The sequence below is a fragment of the Rhinopithecus roxellana genome, chromosome 20 (assembly GCF_007565055.1).
Source record: "Rhinopithecus roxellana isolate Shanxi Qingling chromosome 20, ASM756505v1, whole genome shotgun sequence".
NCBI classification, from domain to species: Eukaryota; Metazoa; Chordata; class Mammalia; order Primates; family Cercopithecidae; genus Rhinopithecus; species Rhinopithecus roxellana.
The window spans coordinates 33,925,354-33,942,616 of NC_044568.1; the positions used below are offsets into that span (position 1 = coordinate 33,925,354).

The window sequence follows — 17,263 nt, forward strand, 5'->3', positions numbered from 1 at the left end:
TAGGTCAACAGGAGGCCAACTATTCTGGTTGTTGCTTTGTCTTTGTGATCCATTATGGTAACCTCGCCCATCTTGCCTTTGATGGTTAGTGCTGCTACTTGGCTTCTGCCACCCCAGAATCAATTATTCCCATTGCATTTAAGTTTTCCAGTTAAGTGACTGCAGTTCCCACTGTAAGGTCTGGCCTACAGAGAAGAACAATCACAGAACTCTTCAAGGATGCTAGTGCTCCCCTCACAAATCCATTTCTCAAGCATTAGTCAAAGGCATATTTTCTGGTCCCTCCCAGTGTAAGTGAGTAGGTTTTATGTGACACACCTACTCTATCATCCCAGTCTCCCTACACCTTTAAATCTCTTCCTGCATTAAACCAGGGGAGATCAGGCATCACCAGCTCCATCATGGTGGGCCATCTTTTGATCCATGTTTCAGTCAACCAGTCAAGAAATCAAACTGTTAACATCTTTTCTAACTCCCCAAGCTGCAACACTAATGCAGACTCTCTGCTTAGTGAGCCTATGTTAGTAAATTAGGCCTGATCCAACTTTCTGTTCCTTCCACCATTATCCCACATCCTGAATATCCTTTCCCACACATGTTCTCCAGATTTCTGCATGTATAAATTAGAAAACTCACGTAGTTCTTTTGGTGTGTAGCGTACCTTCTCATGGGTCACACTTTGTGCCTCACTTTTATGGGCCTGCTGGGATTAGAGACAGGTTATAGGTCTAGAAGTTAAAAGGGGTGGTGGAGCTAGATCCAGAGGAGAATCAGCATTGTCTTGCCTGGCAACTGCCTTGGAGGAGGCCACTTCTGTTTCCTCAAGCAATGCAGGGTTTAATCCCCCTAGACGAGGGGGATTAATTTATAAGACCTGTAAGTGGTATAAGACCTATACCACTGCAGACAGTGAGGCCACTTCACTTGGGAAACAAGATTCATCAGAATTTAAGAGCTCAGTGCAGTAAGCTATGATTGTGCTGCTGCATTCCAGCCTGAGCAACAGAGCAAGACCCTGTCTCTCTTTTTGAGATGGAGTCTTGCTGGATCACTCAGTGCAGTGGTGCCATCTTGGCTGACCGTAACCTCCACCTCCCAGGCTCAAGCAATTCTCCTGCCTCAGCCTCCAGAGTAGTTGAGATTACAGGTGCCAGCCACCATGCCTGGTTAATTTTTGTATTTTATTTTATTTTATATTTTTTGAGACGGAGTCTGGCTCTGCCGCCCAGGCTGGAGTGCAGTGGCGTGATCTCGGCTCACTGCAAGCACCACCTCCCGAGTTCATGTCATTCTCCTGACTCAGCCTCCCAAGTAGCTGGGATTACAGGTGCTCGCCACCACCCCCAGCTAATTTTTTGTATTTTTAGTAGAGCCGGGGTTTCACTGTGTTAGCCAGGATGGTCTCAATCTCCTGACCTCATGATCCACACGCCTTGGCCTCCCAAAGTGCTGGGATTATAGGCGTGAGCCACCGCGCAAGGCCAATTTTTGCATTTTTTAGTAGAGATGGGGTTTCACCATGTTGGCCAGGCTGGTCTCAAACTCCTGACCTTCAGTGATCCGCCCGCCTCAGCTTCCCAAAGTGCTGGGATTATAGGCGTAAACCACCATGCCCGTCCAAGACCCTGTCTCTTAAAAAAAAAAAAAATTGGAGTTCAGTATCCTAGCCTCATCAGAATCCTCCCACACATCCCTCCCAACTCACAGGGCCTATTATTTCCCAATCAATACCCTCACCTTAACAGTAGACACTCTGAGGGACTGAGTTTACCTTTCAATGTAAGTCGGCCAATTGCAGGATGAGGGCTTGTGTTTGATTTTCAGCACTTTCAATCCTATGACTCTACAGGAGAGAAGATTCTGCTTCAGGGCACACTTAGAAGCTTCCAGGCTCATTGTGTATATCTAGAGCTGAGAAACTGAGTCCCTGTTCTCATTCTTTTCTTTCATCACTTTGTCTACGGATGTTAGGAGCAACTAACCCACATCATTCTACGCCTCGGCTTTCTACAAATGCTCAAAAGTATCATGCACAGGGTCACTAAGTTCCTTGCTTCTTATTAATAGTGAACTAGGAGCATCAAGTGCATTTATTTTGTGTATCTCTATTAACAGTTCACGCCATGGACTATCAATGCTCTCCGTACTATGAGAAGTAGAGTCTTTAGCATTTTGGGATTTAATCAGATTACGGAGCCAATTCCAGAAACCCCAAAACCAAGTAAGGAAATTTATTCTTAAAATTGTTTCTGTAAATGGACGGGCACAGTGGCTCATGCCTGTAATCTCAGCACTTTGGGAGGCTGAGGTGGGTAGATCACGAGGTCAGGAGTTTGAGACCAGCCTGCCCAGCATGGTGAGACCCCATCTCTACTAAAAATACAAAAAAAAAAAAAAAAAATTAGCTGGGCAGGGTGGCACATGCCTGTAATCTCAGCTACTTGGGAGGCTGTGGCAGGAGAATTGCTTGAACCTGGGAGGTGGAGGTTGCAGTGAGCCAAGATCGCGCCATTGCACTCCAGCCTGGGCGACAGAACAAGACTCCATCTCAAAAAAAGAAAAAATTATTCCTCTAGAACTACCTCCTGGTACCAAAATCTGTATTAGCGTTCTCCAGAGAGACAGCCAGTAGGATAGATGGAAGGGGAATTATTGAGGAGGAGTTGACAAACACAGTCACAGAGGTGAAGTCTCAGGAAAGGCTAACTACAAGCTGGAGAACCACAGAAGCTGGAGTGTGGCTCAGTCCAAGTCCAAAGCCTCATAACCAGGGAAGCCAGCAGAGCAGCCTCCGGTCAGACTCAAGAGCCCCCAAAGGCTACTGGTGCAATCCCTAGAATCCCGTTACTGAATCTGGAATCTGATGTTCCAAGGCAAAAAGAGAAAAAGTGTCCCATTCTGGAAGGAAGAGGGAGAGCAGAGAGGACCAATCCCCTTCCTTTTGACCATTTTTTCCAGCTGGCTCCCTGCCAGTTGTATGGTGTCATCCCACACTGAGAGCAAGTCTTCCTCTCTCAGTCCCGACTCCCATGTCAATCTCCTCTGGCGACGCCCTCCCAGACACATTCAGAAACAATGCTATCTCTGGGATTGAGGCATCCCTCAATCCAGTCAAGTTGACACCTAAAATTAACCGTCACGTCAACTTGATACGTTCCTATACAGTATTTTTGAAGGTTATAAAGTGATCTAATGGTAGCTCACATATATAGGATGCTTATCATGCAACAAACATTTTTCTAAGCACTTGTATGAGGGAAGTATTGATTTCTTCCCATTTTGCAGTTGAGAAAATTGAGGATTAGAGGGGTTAAATAATCACACAACAAGAGGTCTGGAGTCTGAACAAGAATGCATCTGAATTGAAAGCCATGAAATGAACTGGCATCTATTGCTTCTTTTATAATTGTGGTGAAGGGGTAGGGGACTTTGTTTAATAGATAAACAACATTTTTTAAAAGCTAGGAAATTAAGGGAGATAGATGATTGACAGATAAATAGATGATAGAGATTAGATAGACAGAAGGAGAGAGATAAATGAGAGAGAGAGGGAGAATCTTCATGGAACTTCAAGATGCCATGAACACAGTGTATATACTGGGGGAGAGGAGAGATAGGCCACCACTCAATAAATACAACTGTAAGAAGCCAGAAATACATACAGCATAACAAAGAGATACCTACAACCTCCAAATGACAGCAAAGATCATATTCGTCAAGTGGAGAAATTGTCTCCTTTTGGCCAGAAAGCTTGAGATCTAGAACAGGGATTGGCAAGTGACAGCCCGTGGGCCAAATCTGGCTCCTTGCCTATTTTGGCAAATAAAGTTTTATTGGCCCACGGCCTGGTCCATTCCTGTATTTCTGGCAGAGTTGACTGGTTGTGACAGAGGTTGTATAACCCACAAGTCCTAAAATATTTACTGTCTAGCTTTTTTTTTTTTTTTTTTTTTTTGAGACAGTCTTACTCTGTCACCCAGGCTAAATTGCACTCATGATCTTGGCTCACTGCAGCCTAAAACTCCTGGGCCCAAGCAAACCCCCTACCTCAGCCTCCCAAGTAGCTGTGACTACAGGTGTGCACCACCACATCTGGCTAAGATTTTATTTTTCAAGTAGAGATGGGGTCTCACCATGCTGCCCAGGATGGCCTCAAACTCCTGGCCTCAAGCGATCCTCCCACCTCAGTGTCCCAAAGTGCTGGAATATAAGAATAAGCCACTGTGCCTGGCCTGTCTGCTTCTTTATAGAAAACGTTCCCTACCCTGTCGAGAGGAGTGTTTCATAAACTTTAATATACCCACAACCCACCTGGGGAGCAGAATTGATTCAGCAGGTCTGCAGGGCGGCGGGGGGCCTGAGCTTCTGCATTTCTGATGTGCTCCCAGGAGATCCCTGTGCTGCTAGTCCATGGACCATACTTGTGTTTGAGGAAGTAACAAATATCTTGTGTGTCTCCATTCAGAAAGGGTACATGAACTGATTTATAAAAAACCTTCAGATGTCACAATACAACACAGATAATTTAGGAGGTTTATTTGCCAAATCAAAGGATTCTCCACTTCTTAGAAGGATTTCCAGTGGCCTGCTTTGGACCACTCTTCTCCTCCCCACTTAATGTGTCCACACTCAGAGAGACAATGCTATGGTTTGAATGTCTGTCCCCTCCAAACTCACGTTGAAATTTAATTGTCATTGTGATGATACTGGGAGGCGGGACTGGTACTGAGCAATCAATGGGCTTGCTACCCAATGTGCACAGAGGCCAATATCATGCCACCGGCTTTTAAGAAGAGAAAAGCTTTATTGCTGGTCGACTGGCAAGGAGACAGAAGGAAATGCTCAACTCTATCTCCCCAAGCTGGTGTTTGGGTCAGGTTTTATAAGCATAGGGTAATGAGGCATGATCTGATTGGACCTTGCAAAGAGATGATGTGGGGAGGCATGACCTGATTGGATCCTGCCATAGGGTAACGTCAGAGCTCAATCGATTGGGTTCTGGATCCTGCCATGTAGTGTCTGCTTCTGATTTCAGTCCCTGCTCCTCAGTCTGAGCACTTAGGTTCCCCCTGTGGTTGCACACTTGTTCATCTGGGCGTGCTCAGGTTACGTGACCTTCAATCTGAGGGTCCATGGCAAATGAAAAACAACTCACAATTTTATTACGTAAAAGTTGAACTAGACTGGTCTGATGAGGTTACAGGACTTTTAAGAGGTCTGGGTTATGAGAGCTCTTCCCTCATACATGGATCAAAGATGTTATCACAAGGATAGCTCAGGTATGGCAGGAGTGGGTTCATCCCCTCTTTAAAAAGCTCTCTCTCTCTGTTTCTTGTCTCTCTTTTACCCTCTCACCTTCCACCATATGATGACTCAGCAAGAAAGCCCTCACCAGATGCCAACACCTTGATCTTGGCCTTCCCAGTCTCTAGAACTGTGAACCAATAAATTCTGCTCATTATAAATTACCAGTCTCGGATGTTCTAGTATAGCAGCACAAAACAGACTAAGATAGACACTTTTAAATTCCAAGCAGCACCCAGGAACCTGACAGCAGGAGCCCCCAAATTTCAGCTTGCAAGATGATAGGGAGTAGGGAGAAAATATCCAAACTTTCTTCCATATTTATATCTTTTATCGACCTTTAATAATGTCCAATGTGGGGGTGTGTGTTTTATAACAGAAATAATACAGTAGTACAGTGAGTTGTACCGGCACATCACTTACAAACATGTAATGAATATATCCCATTTATAAATAAGTGAATGTGCATGCTCTGGGATATGCACCAGTACACCAGTTTTGAGGCAACCGATCTACCCGAGGAGGCATCCTGTAGGTTGAAGCTGAGCCTGCGCTGTGCTCGTATTCTGAGTCAGACCTTGGCAGACTTTCAGCTCTGGTGCCAGCAGGCAAAGCAAGCTGTGTGGGCACAAGTTAAGTTATTCCTCACAAGCACAGCAGCAGGTGTTCCAAAAAGAAGACTTGGAAGCCAAACGGACACATTCCAGTCTTCCCTGTGAGTGCCAGCCACACGAGGTGTCAGGGCACCTGGCTGAGCATTTCTGGAGAGGAATGAGGGAGTGCAGGGGCAGAGGATGTGGGTGATGCCAAGGAAAGCCTTGCACTAGATCGATGACAACAATAGCAACTGTTGCTGTCATTTATTGAGCACCTACTATTTGCCAGCATCTATGCCAAGTTTTAGAAACAAATTACTTCATTTAATCCTCGTGAGGTAGGTACTCTACTTATCCCCCATTTTACAGAGGAGGAAACTGAGGTTCAGAGAGGCAAAGTGACTTGCCTAAGGACAGAGAAAGTGGGGGAGAAAGACTCTGGTTTTTAGAAATATTGATTCTCCAAAAGTGCGAAGAGATCCCAATGAAAACACTAGGGGTTTTTAAACATCGCATTCCGAGCCAGCCACACAATAGAGCTATGCGCTAGTGATGACACTTTCATCTCTTTGTGGAGCACTTATTCTGTGCAACACTCAGTTGAACCTTCTACAGATGCCTCCTTTAACCCCTGGAGGAACCCTGAGAGACCCTGAGAGGTAAAGGGAGAGGAAAGGAGGCTGATTCAACAGGCTTCCTGGTGCTTCCTCAGCAGTGGATGCTGTCAGGATCAGACCCATGAGGTGGGGACCTTGGTGAACTGAAGCTCAAAGAGCCTGGCTGAAGGACATGCTCTTTCTCAGCTCCATGCAATTGTTGCCCTGTAGAAATGAGGGCTATGTTTTGTTAGATCTTCTGATTTTCCAGTAGAAGGCAGAAATCCCGACTTATACCTAACACCTCTTGGTTTTATACCTTAACAAATTTTTTAGAATTTAAAACACTGCAGACCAAACAAATGACATCCATGGCCCAGGAGACCTCTGCACTCAATGCTGACTTGCAGCATTTTTACCTTTTGGTACATATTTACTCTGAGGGAGGTGAGATACTTTGTCTCCTGTGACAGGCTGGAATGTGAGTTTCGTTACTATCCCATTTTACAGAGGAGGAAACTGAGTCTCAGAGAAGTGCACACCAAGGCCACAGGGTGGCTCAGAGACAAGACTGAGAGCTAAAACTTCTCTTGGTTCAGGGGCAAGACTGGGAGCTAAAATGTCTCTTGGTTCTTTGAGGGGGGCTGGCCTAGGGCTGCTTTGCTTTCAGCTGTCATTCTGAGCTGTCTCCAGCAGTGTGAAGAGGAGGGAGGAGAAAAGGACGAAAAGAGGAGGGGACTGGAGTCCATCCAGTCTGTCCCAGCTCCTGCCAGGCTCCATCTGACCGTAGGAGAGCAATCCTGGACCCAAGCTCTAGCCAAAGAGCCTCTCTCCTCCACTCAGGCTGGGAGGTTGCTTTCTAGGAGCTCAGGATGCAAAGGTGGACACTGTGGGCTGCAGCCTTCCTGACCCTCCACTCTGCACAGGCCTTTCCACAAACAGACATCAATATCAGCCCAGGTAAGTGCAGGGGCCAGGGCTGGGAGCAGGTGGAGAGGAGTACACTCTCAGGAACTTATTATATCAGTGAGGCCTGGCTGCTTCTGTTGGGGGGTTGGGGTGCCCTGACCCGAGTCTCCTCATAGCTTTCCCCCTACCACCTTTATCATGGGCACTATTCTAGGCCCAGACACAAAAAGTCCTGGGTTGAAATCCCAGTTTTGCAGTTTACAAGCTGTGTGACATAGAAGAAGTTTCTTAATGTCTCTGAGCCTCAGCTTCTTCTAGAAAGTCAGATCACAATGGCATTCTCTTGGTGCTACTGTGCAAGGCAGATGAGATAACATGGAGAAGGTGTTTTGCACGATGTCTGGCACTACAGAAAGGTCTGAACATGGTAGTTTTGTGAGGGATCTGGGCCCCAGCCCTACCTTGGCCGTGACAGCCTTCCCAGGGAGCTTTCAGAGCTGCTGCTGTTGCCACCAGAGGTTAAGTGTGCAGGGAGGGACACTTGTCCCTCTAATGGCCTCCCTGGAGGCCTGGCCCAGCAACACCCAGCCTTGTGGGGCATCCCCAGGGATGAGAACCTGTTGGCCTTGGGAATGTGGCCTCCCAGTGTCCCATATGGAGGATGAGGGTCTTCAAATGAGCTCAATTTCTTCCACTTTGCAATAGGAAGGCTGGGGTACTCATTCTGGGGGACCCTCATCTGGATGAGAAGAGTTCTAAATCCTATAATTTGGTGGCCAAGAGTCTTGACTGTCACCTCTACCAGGTTCTATCCAGGCTTGTTTAAAAATCATAATATTAGCAATATCAATAACAACAACTAAGACTTACATGACACTAGTTATGTGCCAGGCACAGTTCTAAGCCCTTTTCAGATATGAATTTATTTAATCCTCATAATAACCTTCATATATGGATTTATTTATCATAGCAATGGCAGAGATATCATTTTTAAATCCCCATTCAAGTAAAACTAATAATGAAATACCAAGATGGAGATTCTCATAAGGCCAAATTATTAGGTTGTGATAGTGTTAGGGTGAATTTAAACAGTGGGTCGATAGGGTTGCCAGATAAAATACCAGGAAATAAATATTAATAACTTCTTTTTTAGTGTAAGCATGCCCCCAATATTACATGGGGTGTATTTATATTAAAAATTATCTGTTGTTTACCTGAAATCAAATTTGACTAGGTATCCTTTTTTTTTCTTTCTTTTTGTTTTAAATCTAGCTTCCTTAGTGGTAACAATAAGGGATAGTCTTAGTTCATTTGGGCAAGAGGTTTCAGTTCTGTCCTAAACTCTCTGAGTGTATTCGTCAGCTCAGGTTGCCAGAGCAAAATATCACAGACTGGGGAGCTTAAGCAACAAACATTTGTTTCTCACAGTTCTGGAGGCTGGGAAGTTCAAGATCAGGATGCCGGCAGATTTTGTTCCTGGTGAGGACTCTCTTCCTGGCTTGCAGATGGCCGCCTTCTCACTGTACCTTCACATGGCAGAGAAAGACAAAGCTCTGGTCTCTTCCTCTTATAAGGGCACTAATCCCATCATGAGGATGGGATCCCATCTAAATCTAATCACCTCCCAAAGGTTCCACCTCCCAACACCATCACATTGGGAGTTAGAGCTTTAACATATGGATTGGGTGCAGGGAAGAGGAGAGACACAAACATTCCATTCATAACAATGACTTGCATCCTTACTCTTGGACCTCAGTTTCCTCACCAGTGTAATAAGCAAGTAGCAGAGAAGATGAACAAAATATTCTTGCAGGCTGCCTTGTATATCCCAAGATCTTGCCTTTCTGACCAGCAAAAGTGGGAAGGGGCCAAGACTGAGTTTGAAAATGGGAGTAACTAGGGGTGGTTTCTGTCCTTCACTAGCTTGTGCCCATGGGACCTCTCTGAGACTCAAGTTTCCTCACCTCTCTGAGCCCCAAGTGGGGATAGCAAGGGTCCCTATCAAGGGTTTTGGAGATCTTCAATGAGCTCATGCAAATGAAGTGCCTAGCACACAGTAAAGCACTTGAAAAATGAGTTATTAACATTACTATGTTTGTCACTGTGGTTGTTGATGTTATGCCAGAATTGGCCAGGAGACAGTTTTCTGCTCTGACAAAAGTCTTCAACATTGAAAGGAACTTCTGAACATCAGTCCCCAAGCCTCATCCCTACTCTATAGCTAAGAATACTGAGATTGTGTCAATCTCAGCTACCTGGGAGAGCTCAGAGTTTGGAATTGGAAGGATGGGTCTTAGAAATCCACTCAGCCCAACCTTTCCATATTATGGCTATGGAAACTGAGGCTACAGAGGCCAATTGAGCCAACCATGGTCATCACTGTCCAAGAGGCAGTTCTACTGCTTCCCAGGCTCCCAGCCCTACAGATAGCCCAGTTTCAGCCTATGCAGGTAGATTCTCTAGAGGAAAGTGATTTCAACACAGAGGGAATGTGTGTGAGTTTATGGGTGCATGTGAGCAGGAGCATGCATGTTGGTATGTTGTAGGGAGGATTTAGGGGTCTCTGTGGGCCCCGGCAGACCATGAGAATACATGCACCTCCAAGGCCCTCCTTACTGAGAATGGGCTTGGTTTTTCATCTTCTTCTGTGTACCCCTAGCCTTTAGGTACAATGCATAACAGGGCACACGTCATGGGTCATTCATCTCACTACTCCAGACCTTTCATCACCCACTCCCTGTATATGCAAATATATGCAAATAGCACAACTTGGCCACCCCCTATGTTTTGGAGGAAAAAAAAAAAACAACTCTTTAGACATCTCTTAGAGACTTGGGAGGATTTAGACAGACTAAATCCTTTTCCTGAAACCTTTTCTCTGAACCTGCCTTTGATCTCATTGTTTAAGTGGATTAATGAATGTAAAGTCCTCAGAACAGTGTCTGGCACCCAGTAAGAGCTACGTAAACATTTATTATTCTTCTACCATCAAAAAGTTTCCTTTCCCTGACTCCTGAGCCCAAGAACTCTCTGTAGCAAAGGAAATTTATAGCAAAGTCTTTTGAAGCTCAGGACCTGCTTCTGCAGGGCTTCAGAAGCGTAGATGGGGAAGGAGTCAAGTTATGTAGCCTCTCCATCACCCGTCCAAGAGCCTGGCATTGTACTCTCAGCTCTGGGAAAGGTTCTGGTACCCAGACTGTTTCAACTGTAATAATATCTAATACTTACTAGAATCCCTGCCTCTGAGCTGGAACTGGCTTTTCTGTGAAGTAGGCACTATGATCATGCCCATTGAACAGATGAGAAAACTGAGGCACAAAGAGCTGAGTTTCCCACTAGGACCATCTGACTCCAGAGTCCAAGGTCTGAACCCGGAGCATAGAGACCTAGGCAACAGTGTTCCTACCTCCTAGAGCAGCCCGGATCCTAAAGTGTTCCTTGGACATTCTGTCCAGTTGCCACTCCTCTATGGTCACAGAGCAAGCACTTTGTACATACTTCTAGAATACTTAGTATGCAATGACTCTGCCATGTGCAAGTTCCTTCTTCCAGACTGAGAGCAACCCAAGGACACAGACCTCAAGCCAAATAGGCACCCAGGAAACATCGACTTATTTGCTTAATTGCTACATTTGGTGTTTAACAGATTTATTTCACAAATAAGAAAACGAAGATTGGAAAGAAGATATCTTTTAGAGGCGCTAGTCTGTTCAGGACTTTCTGAATCTGTCAGACTCAAGTCTCAATACAGTCTCAATCATGGCTCTGCCACTTTTGACCCAAGAGAGTAAGTGACTTACCCTCTCTGAGCCTTAGTCTCCTCATCTGTAAAATGGGGATGATATCGATACTCCCTCCTAGGCTGATCTCGAGGAGTCACATACTAAACACCCAACGAATGGCTGCTCTTATTAGCAATATAAGAAATTGTCTAATGCTTTCCCCCCTGTTTCATGTGGCCTCAAGAGTGGCTCACAGAAGGGGCAGCAAAGCTTAGACAGGAGAGACCTGGGGCCACCAGTTTCACTTCCCAGAGCCAGGACTCACTGTGAAGGAGGCAGTGGAACCCATAGGACAGCAGGAGGGCAGCGAGGGTGACCCAGTCCTCAGAACGCAGCAGTCACCTTCCCGGAGTCTGTGACACTCTTTCGGCCCCCGGGAGTGTCTGGGGCCCAATATGCGGACCTGGTGGACAAATGTGGCCCCTGAGCCTCCCCACCTCCCTTCCTGGCTGGGTCCCAAGACTCATCTGAAAAGGCGGCAGCAGGGTAGTGCATTCGTGGGTGGCTGGGCTGGGGCCAGGGGAGCCAGCAGCCAGATTGAGTAGGAAGGTGACAATTTATTCCTTTAAAAAGAGTGGGGGTAGGGGGGAGCCCTGAATTCCACTGATGTGTTTTCTTTCCCTAACAAGCTCAAAGCTCCCAAAGGTTTTGACCCCCACCCCAGCTGGGGGACCTTGGGGCCCTCTCGTGCTGCTAATTGAAGGAAAAGACCAGGTGGTTTGGCCTCCTGGTTTCCAAAGCAACAGCCCCTTTGTGCATCTCCTCCCCTCTGCCTCTCTCCCTACTTTCCCTCCCCCACCGCTAGTCTCATCTCTTCCCTTCTCTCCTTCTCGAGTTCCCAGCCATGCTAAACCATTTCTAATTCTCCAGTGCTGCATTCGCTCTCACACCTCCAGACCTCTGCACACACTGTGCCCTTCCCCTGGAACACTCTTTCTCCAACTCTTGTTCATCCTCCGGGGCTCAGTTGAGACAGCACCTCCTCTAAGAAGCCTCCCAGATCTCCAGGTCTGGGTTGTGTTCCACTTTTAGGGGTTCTTGTAGCAACATTCTCTCTTCCCCCATCCAGGAAGGGAACTCATGATGCCTTGTCATAATCACCTGTGGGATCCTTGAAGATGGGGACAGGGCAGTCACCAATTCAACTAGGGAGAGAAAGAGGCAAACAACCAGTTTCTAAAATAATCGAGGGGGCTGCTCCCTGAAGTTTTTGCTGGCATGACACACATCCACAAATTACATGGTAATGACACCTTTATTTTTGCACTGCTTTTTCTTTCTTTCTTTTTTTTTTTTTAGAGACAAGGTCTTGCTCTGTTGCCCAGGCTGGAGTACAGTGGTATGGTCATAGCTTGCTGCAGCCTGGAACTCCTGGGCTCAAGTAATGCTCCCTCTTCAGTCTCTTGAGTAGCTGGGACTACAGGCATGTGCCACCACATATGGCTAATTTTAAAAAAGGTTTTTTTTGTAAAGGTGGAGTCTTACTACACTGCCCAGGTTGGTCTCAAACTCCTGGCCTCAAACAGTCCTCCTGCCTTTGCCTCCCAAAGTGCTGGGATTACAGGCATGAGCCACTGCACCTGGCCTGTGCTTATTTTTCTTAATTTTGGTCTTCACAGACCATGAGGCTCATGAGGTCAGAAGGCACATCTGTGTAGTATACCACACAGTATCTTCAGCTTGTAACCTACTACATGAGACCAAGTAGTTGCTCATTATCCTTGTTGAATGGATAAAGGAATTAATGAAGGACCAGACCATCAAGATTGGAGCAAAAGGAAATGGGCTTACATGCAGTAGGATTCTCTAGGTTTGGGAGTAGACAGGCTGACTTCAAATCCCAGCTGGGAGCTGTGAGATCTTGGGCAAGTTAGCCAACCTTTCGGTGCTTTGGTTTCTTCATCTGTGAAGTGGGGGTGATAGTGGCACCTACCTGGTAGGATGTGTGAAGACTGAGTGCATCTTTCTGCATCAAGCATTTAACACAATGCCTGGCACACAGTGAATGCTGAGTCAGAGCTGGTGCTGGTTGTTGTGTTGCCATGGTTACCTGACTGTCAAGCTCTACAGCTAAAGAAATCCCTTCACAAGAGACAGATTAGCAGAGGCTGGTTTGGGGTCAGGCTGATGAAAGGCCTTCTATTCCCAATTCCTTAAACCCAAGAGGTAAAGGAGGAGGGGGAAGTGCCATGCAGGTTGGAGTTAATGATCATTTCAGCGCAAGCCAGCGCTCTTTTCTGCCTCCCAGGTCCTCCCAATTAAAGGCCTTTGGCTGCCCTGTTGGAAAGGGGAGTAATTGAGCAGTGACCTGTCATAGCCTCATTTTCTGGTATGTTTCACCCCTGGCATCCATAACCACCATTTACTCAATGGAGAAAACCTAAAGGACCAGAATGGGGAGGCGGGCTGTAAATGGTTCAAGGAGCTTGTTTTCCGCTCTGGGAGGAGCAGACAGGATTGGGGAGACAGGGATTCTTTTTGAAATATCCACAGTCTTTAAGACCAAGGACCCTTTTCCCTTTCTCACTCCACTCAGCCCCTTTCATTTAATTAATTATTAATTCCTCTTTGCCAGGCTCTATTCAAGTGAGAGAATGAATGAGTAATTCCACAGGCTCTATCTTTCAGTCTGGCACACTGTAGACCAGGGCTTCCCAGATTTTCACGTATACAAGAATCACCTGGGGCTCTTGTAAAAATACAGACTCTGATTTGGAAGGCCTGAAGTGGGGCCTGGGAGTCTGAAGGTCCCAGGGGATGCTGAGGTTGACCTTCACAGCAATCGTTGTCCTAAACAATATGCAAAACCAGGATCTGGCAACCTCTGATTTCAGGACTTGGTTAAAAAAAACTCCAGGAATGCCATCGCAGTGTCAGGACTCCTGGTTTCAAAGGCATGAGTTATGCACACAGCCTTCTCACTGTTTTCCCAACAGGTTGCCCTCAAGAAGTGGTGTTTGATTCCCTACGTGTATTTATGCATTCAAGCCTAGTCATTGTGTACTTACTATGTGCCAAGGCACCAGGGGGAGAGGAATGATCACAACAGACGCTGATGGGGATAGAGGAGGAATGTGTGGATGTTGAGGTGGAATGGGCTCTAAAAGCATTTATCAGAGGCTCCTACCTCATCTTCCCTGAATAAGTCACTGTGCAGCAGAGACTCAAAGGAGCAACAGAATTGGCTGAAGTCAGGTCAACGGAATGATCTGCAAAGGTCTGAACATGTCTTTGAGAAATGGCGAAAGTGTGGGCAAACCTGGAGCACAGAGTAAGGAGGGGGCGGATGATGGAGAATAAGTGAGGGGCAAGCAATTCCCATGGGCAAAGGGAACACCTGCAGGGTTTCGGGGAAATGAGGTCAGGCTGTTCCAAGGAGGAAGGATGCCTCTGGACCTGGGAGGTGAGACAAAGCAGGAAGAAAGGTGTTGAGAAGGTCTTCATGGGAAAAGGTCAAAAAGAATGCAGAAGGAGAAGAAAGAATGAACTGAATTTAGGAGATGGAATAGACATGACATGAAAATTGATTGGTTGTAAGGAGAGGAAAAAAGAGATTATTTTTGGCAAATTATCCAGCAATGCTAAGAAATTCTGAGCAATGCCAGCCAATTCTTGTCGATTTTGTCTGATCCCAGCCAATCCTAGATAGAGTAGTTTATGTCAAAAAAAAAACATGCAGGTAGAGTCAATGTAACAGACATCCTAAGTTGGATCTGAGCACAAAAAAAGGAAAACACGGAGTAACGTCTGGAGTTTAGGTAATCATGTTGTACCTGTGTTCGTTTCTTAGTTTTTTAAAATGTTAACATCAGGGGAAACTGGGTGAAAGGTATACAGGAACTCTCCACACACTATCTTTGAAACTTCTAATTTTTTGTTTTGAGACAGGGTCTTGCTCTGTCACCCAGGCTAGAGTGCAGTGGCGCAATCCCAGATGACTGAAGTCTTGACCTCTTGGTTTCAAGTGATCCTCCCACCTCAGCCTCCCAAGTAGCTGGGACTACAGGCACATGCCACCACTCCTGGCCGATTTTTGGTAAGAGACAGGGTCTCACTGTGTTGCCCAGGCTGGTCTCAAACTCCTGGGCTTAAGCGATCTTCCCACCTTGGCCTCCCAAAGTGTTGAGATTATGGGTGTGAGCCACTGCACGCAGCCTAATTTTTAATTTTTATGGGCCATAGTAGGTGTATATATTTATGGGGTACATGAGATATTTTGGTACAGGCATACAGTGTGTAATAATCCCATCAAGGTAGATGAGGTGTCCATCACCTCAAGCATTTATCATTTCTTTGTGTTACAAACACTCCAACTATATTCTTTGAGTTTTTGTTAAATGTATAATAAATTACTGTTGACTGTAGTCACCCTGTTGTGCTATCAAATACTAGATCTTATTCATTCTATCTAACCGTAATTTTGTACCCATTAACCATTCCCACTTTTCCCCTGCCTTCCCCACTAACTACCCTTCCTAGCTTCTGGTAACCATCATTGTACTCTCTGACAACTTTTCTGGAAATCTAAATTTATTCCAAAATAAAAAGTTCATTTAAAAAAAAAGAGGTAGAAGACAAAGAGAGTGGAGACTACACAATATGGTGAATTTGAGTCTACGAACTCTTCCCACTACCGCCGTGCAGAAAGGTCACATGAACATCTGCAAACATCCTGCTAAAGTTAGACTGGACTTCCAAGGAAGTGAGGGGGGTGCCCAGGGGCCAGAAACCAAGATAGAGATAGAGTAAAGCAAGCATATTGCTGCAGAGCCCTGAGTAGGGCATCAGGCTCCATAATGCCTGGACTGGGGTTTTAACACCTGCACGGGATAGGAGGTGAAGTCAGAGCTATCTGAAGCAGGAAATTGAAACTTGAACCCTTTCTTAGTGCAGAAACTCATGTAGAGTTTCATCTTCAGTGGAAGAGAAACCAGGGGAAAAAAATCCTCCTACAGTCAGAGAGAGATGACAAAGAAGTTTACTTCATTCTAAACTCAGGGGAGAAAGTGCTAGACTTTCCTTCTGCAGACTTCTTTAGTGAGGTCCATGTCGTTAAATTTAAACACAATGTTAAAGCAATGTCTTCAGTACTTTTAAGCCATGGTCTAGGATTAGTAATACATTTTAACTCTAAAATTAGACAAATAGCCCACAGTATACTTCTCATTAGTTGCGGGGGCTGTGTTTTAATTTTTGTTAAAGAAAATAGGAACAGGCTAAGAAATGTGAATGTTTGCTGTGATGTTTCGTGTTGCTGTGCTGTGGGGTTATTTTACATTTTTGGAGTCCTGCCTTCCATCTGGGGAAGGGTTTCTCAATCCTGGCACTACTGACATTTTGGGTTGGATCATTCTTCGTTGTGGGGAGTTCTTCAATATAGGATGTTTAGCAGCATTCTTGGCCTCTACCCATTAGATGCCATTAGCACCACCACTTCCAGTGGTGATAACCACATGTCTCCAGACATTGTCCAATGTCTCCTGGCAAGGGGCGGGGATAAAATTCCCCCTCACGATGCGAGAGTGACCAACCAGGCCGGGCGCGGTGGCTCAAGCCTGTAATCCCAGCACTTTGGGAGGCCGAGGCGGGCGGATCACGAGGTCAGGAAATCGAGACCATCCTGGCTAACACGGTGAAACCCCGTCTCTACTAAAAATACAGAAAAATTAGCCGGGTGTGGTGGCAGGCGCCTGTGGTCCCAGCTACTCCGGAAGCTGAGGCAGGAGAATGGCATGAACCCGGGAGGCGGAGCTTGCAGTGAGCCGAGATCGCGCCACTGCACTCCAGCCTGGGCGAAAGAGCGAGACTCTGTCTCAAAAAAAAAAAAAAAAAAAAAAAAAAAAAAAGAGAGAGTGACCAACCAATTTCCGTTTGCTGGGAACTGTGGGGGTACCCAGGATGTGAGACTCTCAGGGTTATTGTTGTTGTTGCTGTTTTGAGTCAGGGTCTTGCTCTATCATCCAGGCTGGATGGAGTGCAGTGGCGTGATCATGGCTCACTGCAATTTTGACCTTCCGTACTCAATCGATCCTCCCACCTCAGAGTAGCTAGGACTACAGGCACACTCCACCACTCT

The 17,263-nt window shown here is 46.0% G+C and overlaps 2 protein-coding genes across 2 annotated transcripts in view; both read left to right on the plus strand.

Annotated features, from left to right (window-relative positions):
- SYT17 (synaptotagmin 17) overlaps positions 1 to 15,124 on the plus strand; it is a 129,895-nt gene extending 114,771 nt beyond the window's left edge. The window contains exon 10 of the transcript XR_004055514.1: positions 15,076 to 15,124. The gene's annotated coding sequence lies outside the window, so the exon portion shown is untranslated. The remainder of the gene's footprint in view (positions 1 to 15,075) is intronic.
- Positions 7,248 to 17,263, plus strand: part of CLEC19A (C-type lectin domain containing 19A) — a 38,407-nt gene continuing 28,391 nt past the window's right edge. Inside the window, exon 1 of the mRNA XM_010367092.2 lies at positions 7,248 to 7,456. Coding sequence (XP_010365394.1) covers positions 7,369 to 7,456 — 88 coding nt within the window. The 5' untranslated portion in view covers positions 7,248 to 7,368. The remainder of the gene's footprint in view (positions 7,457 to 17,263) is intronic.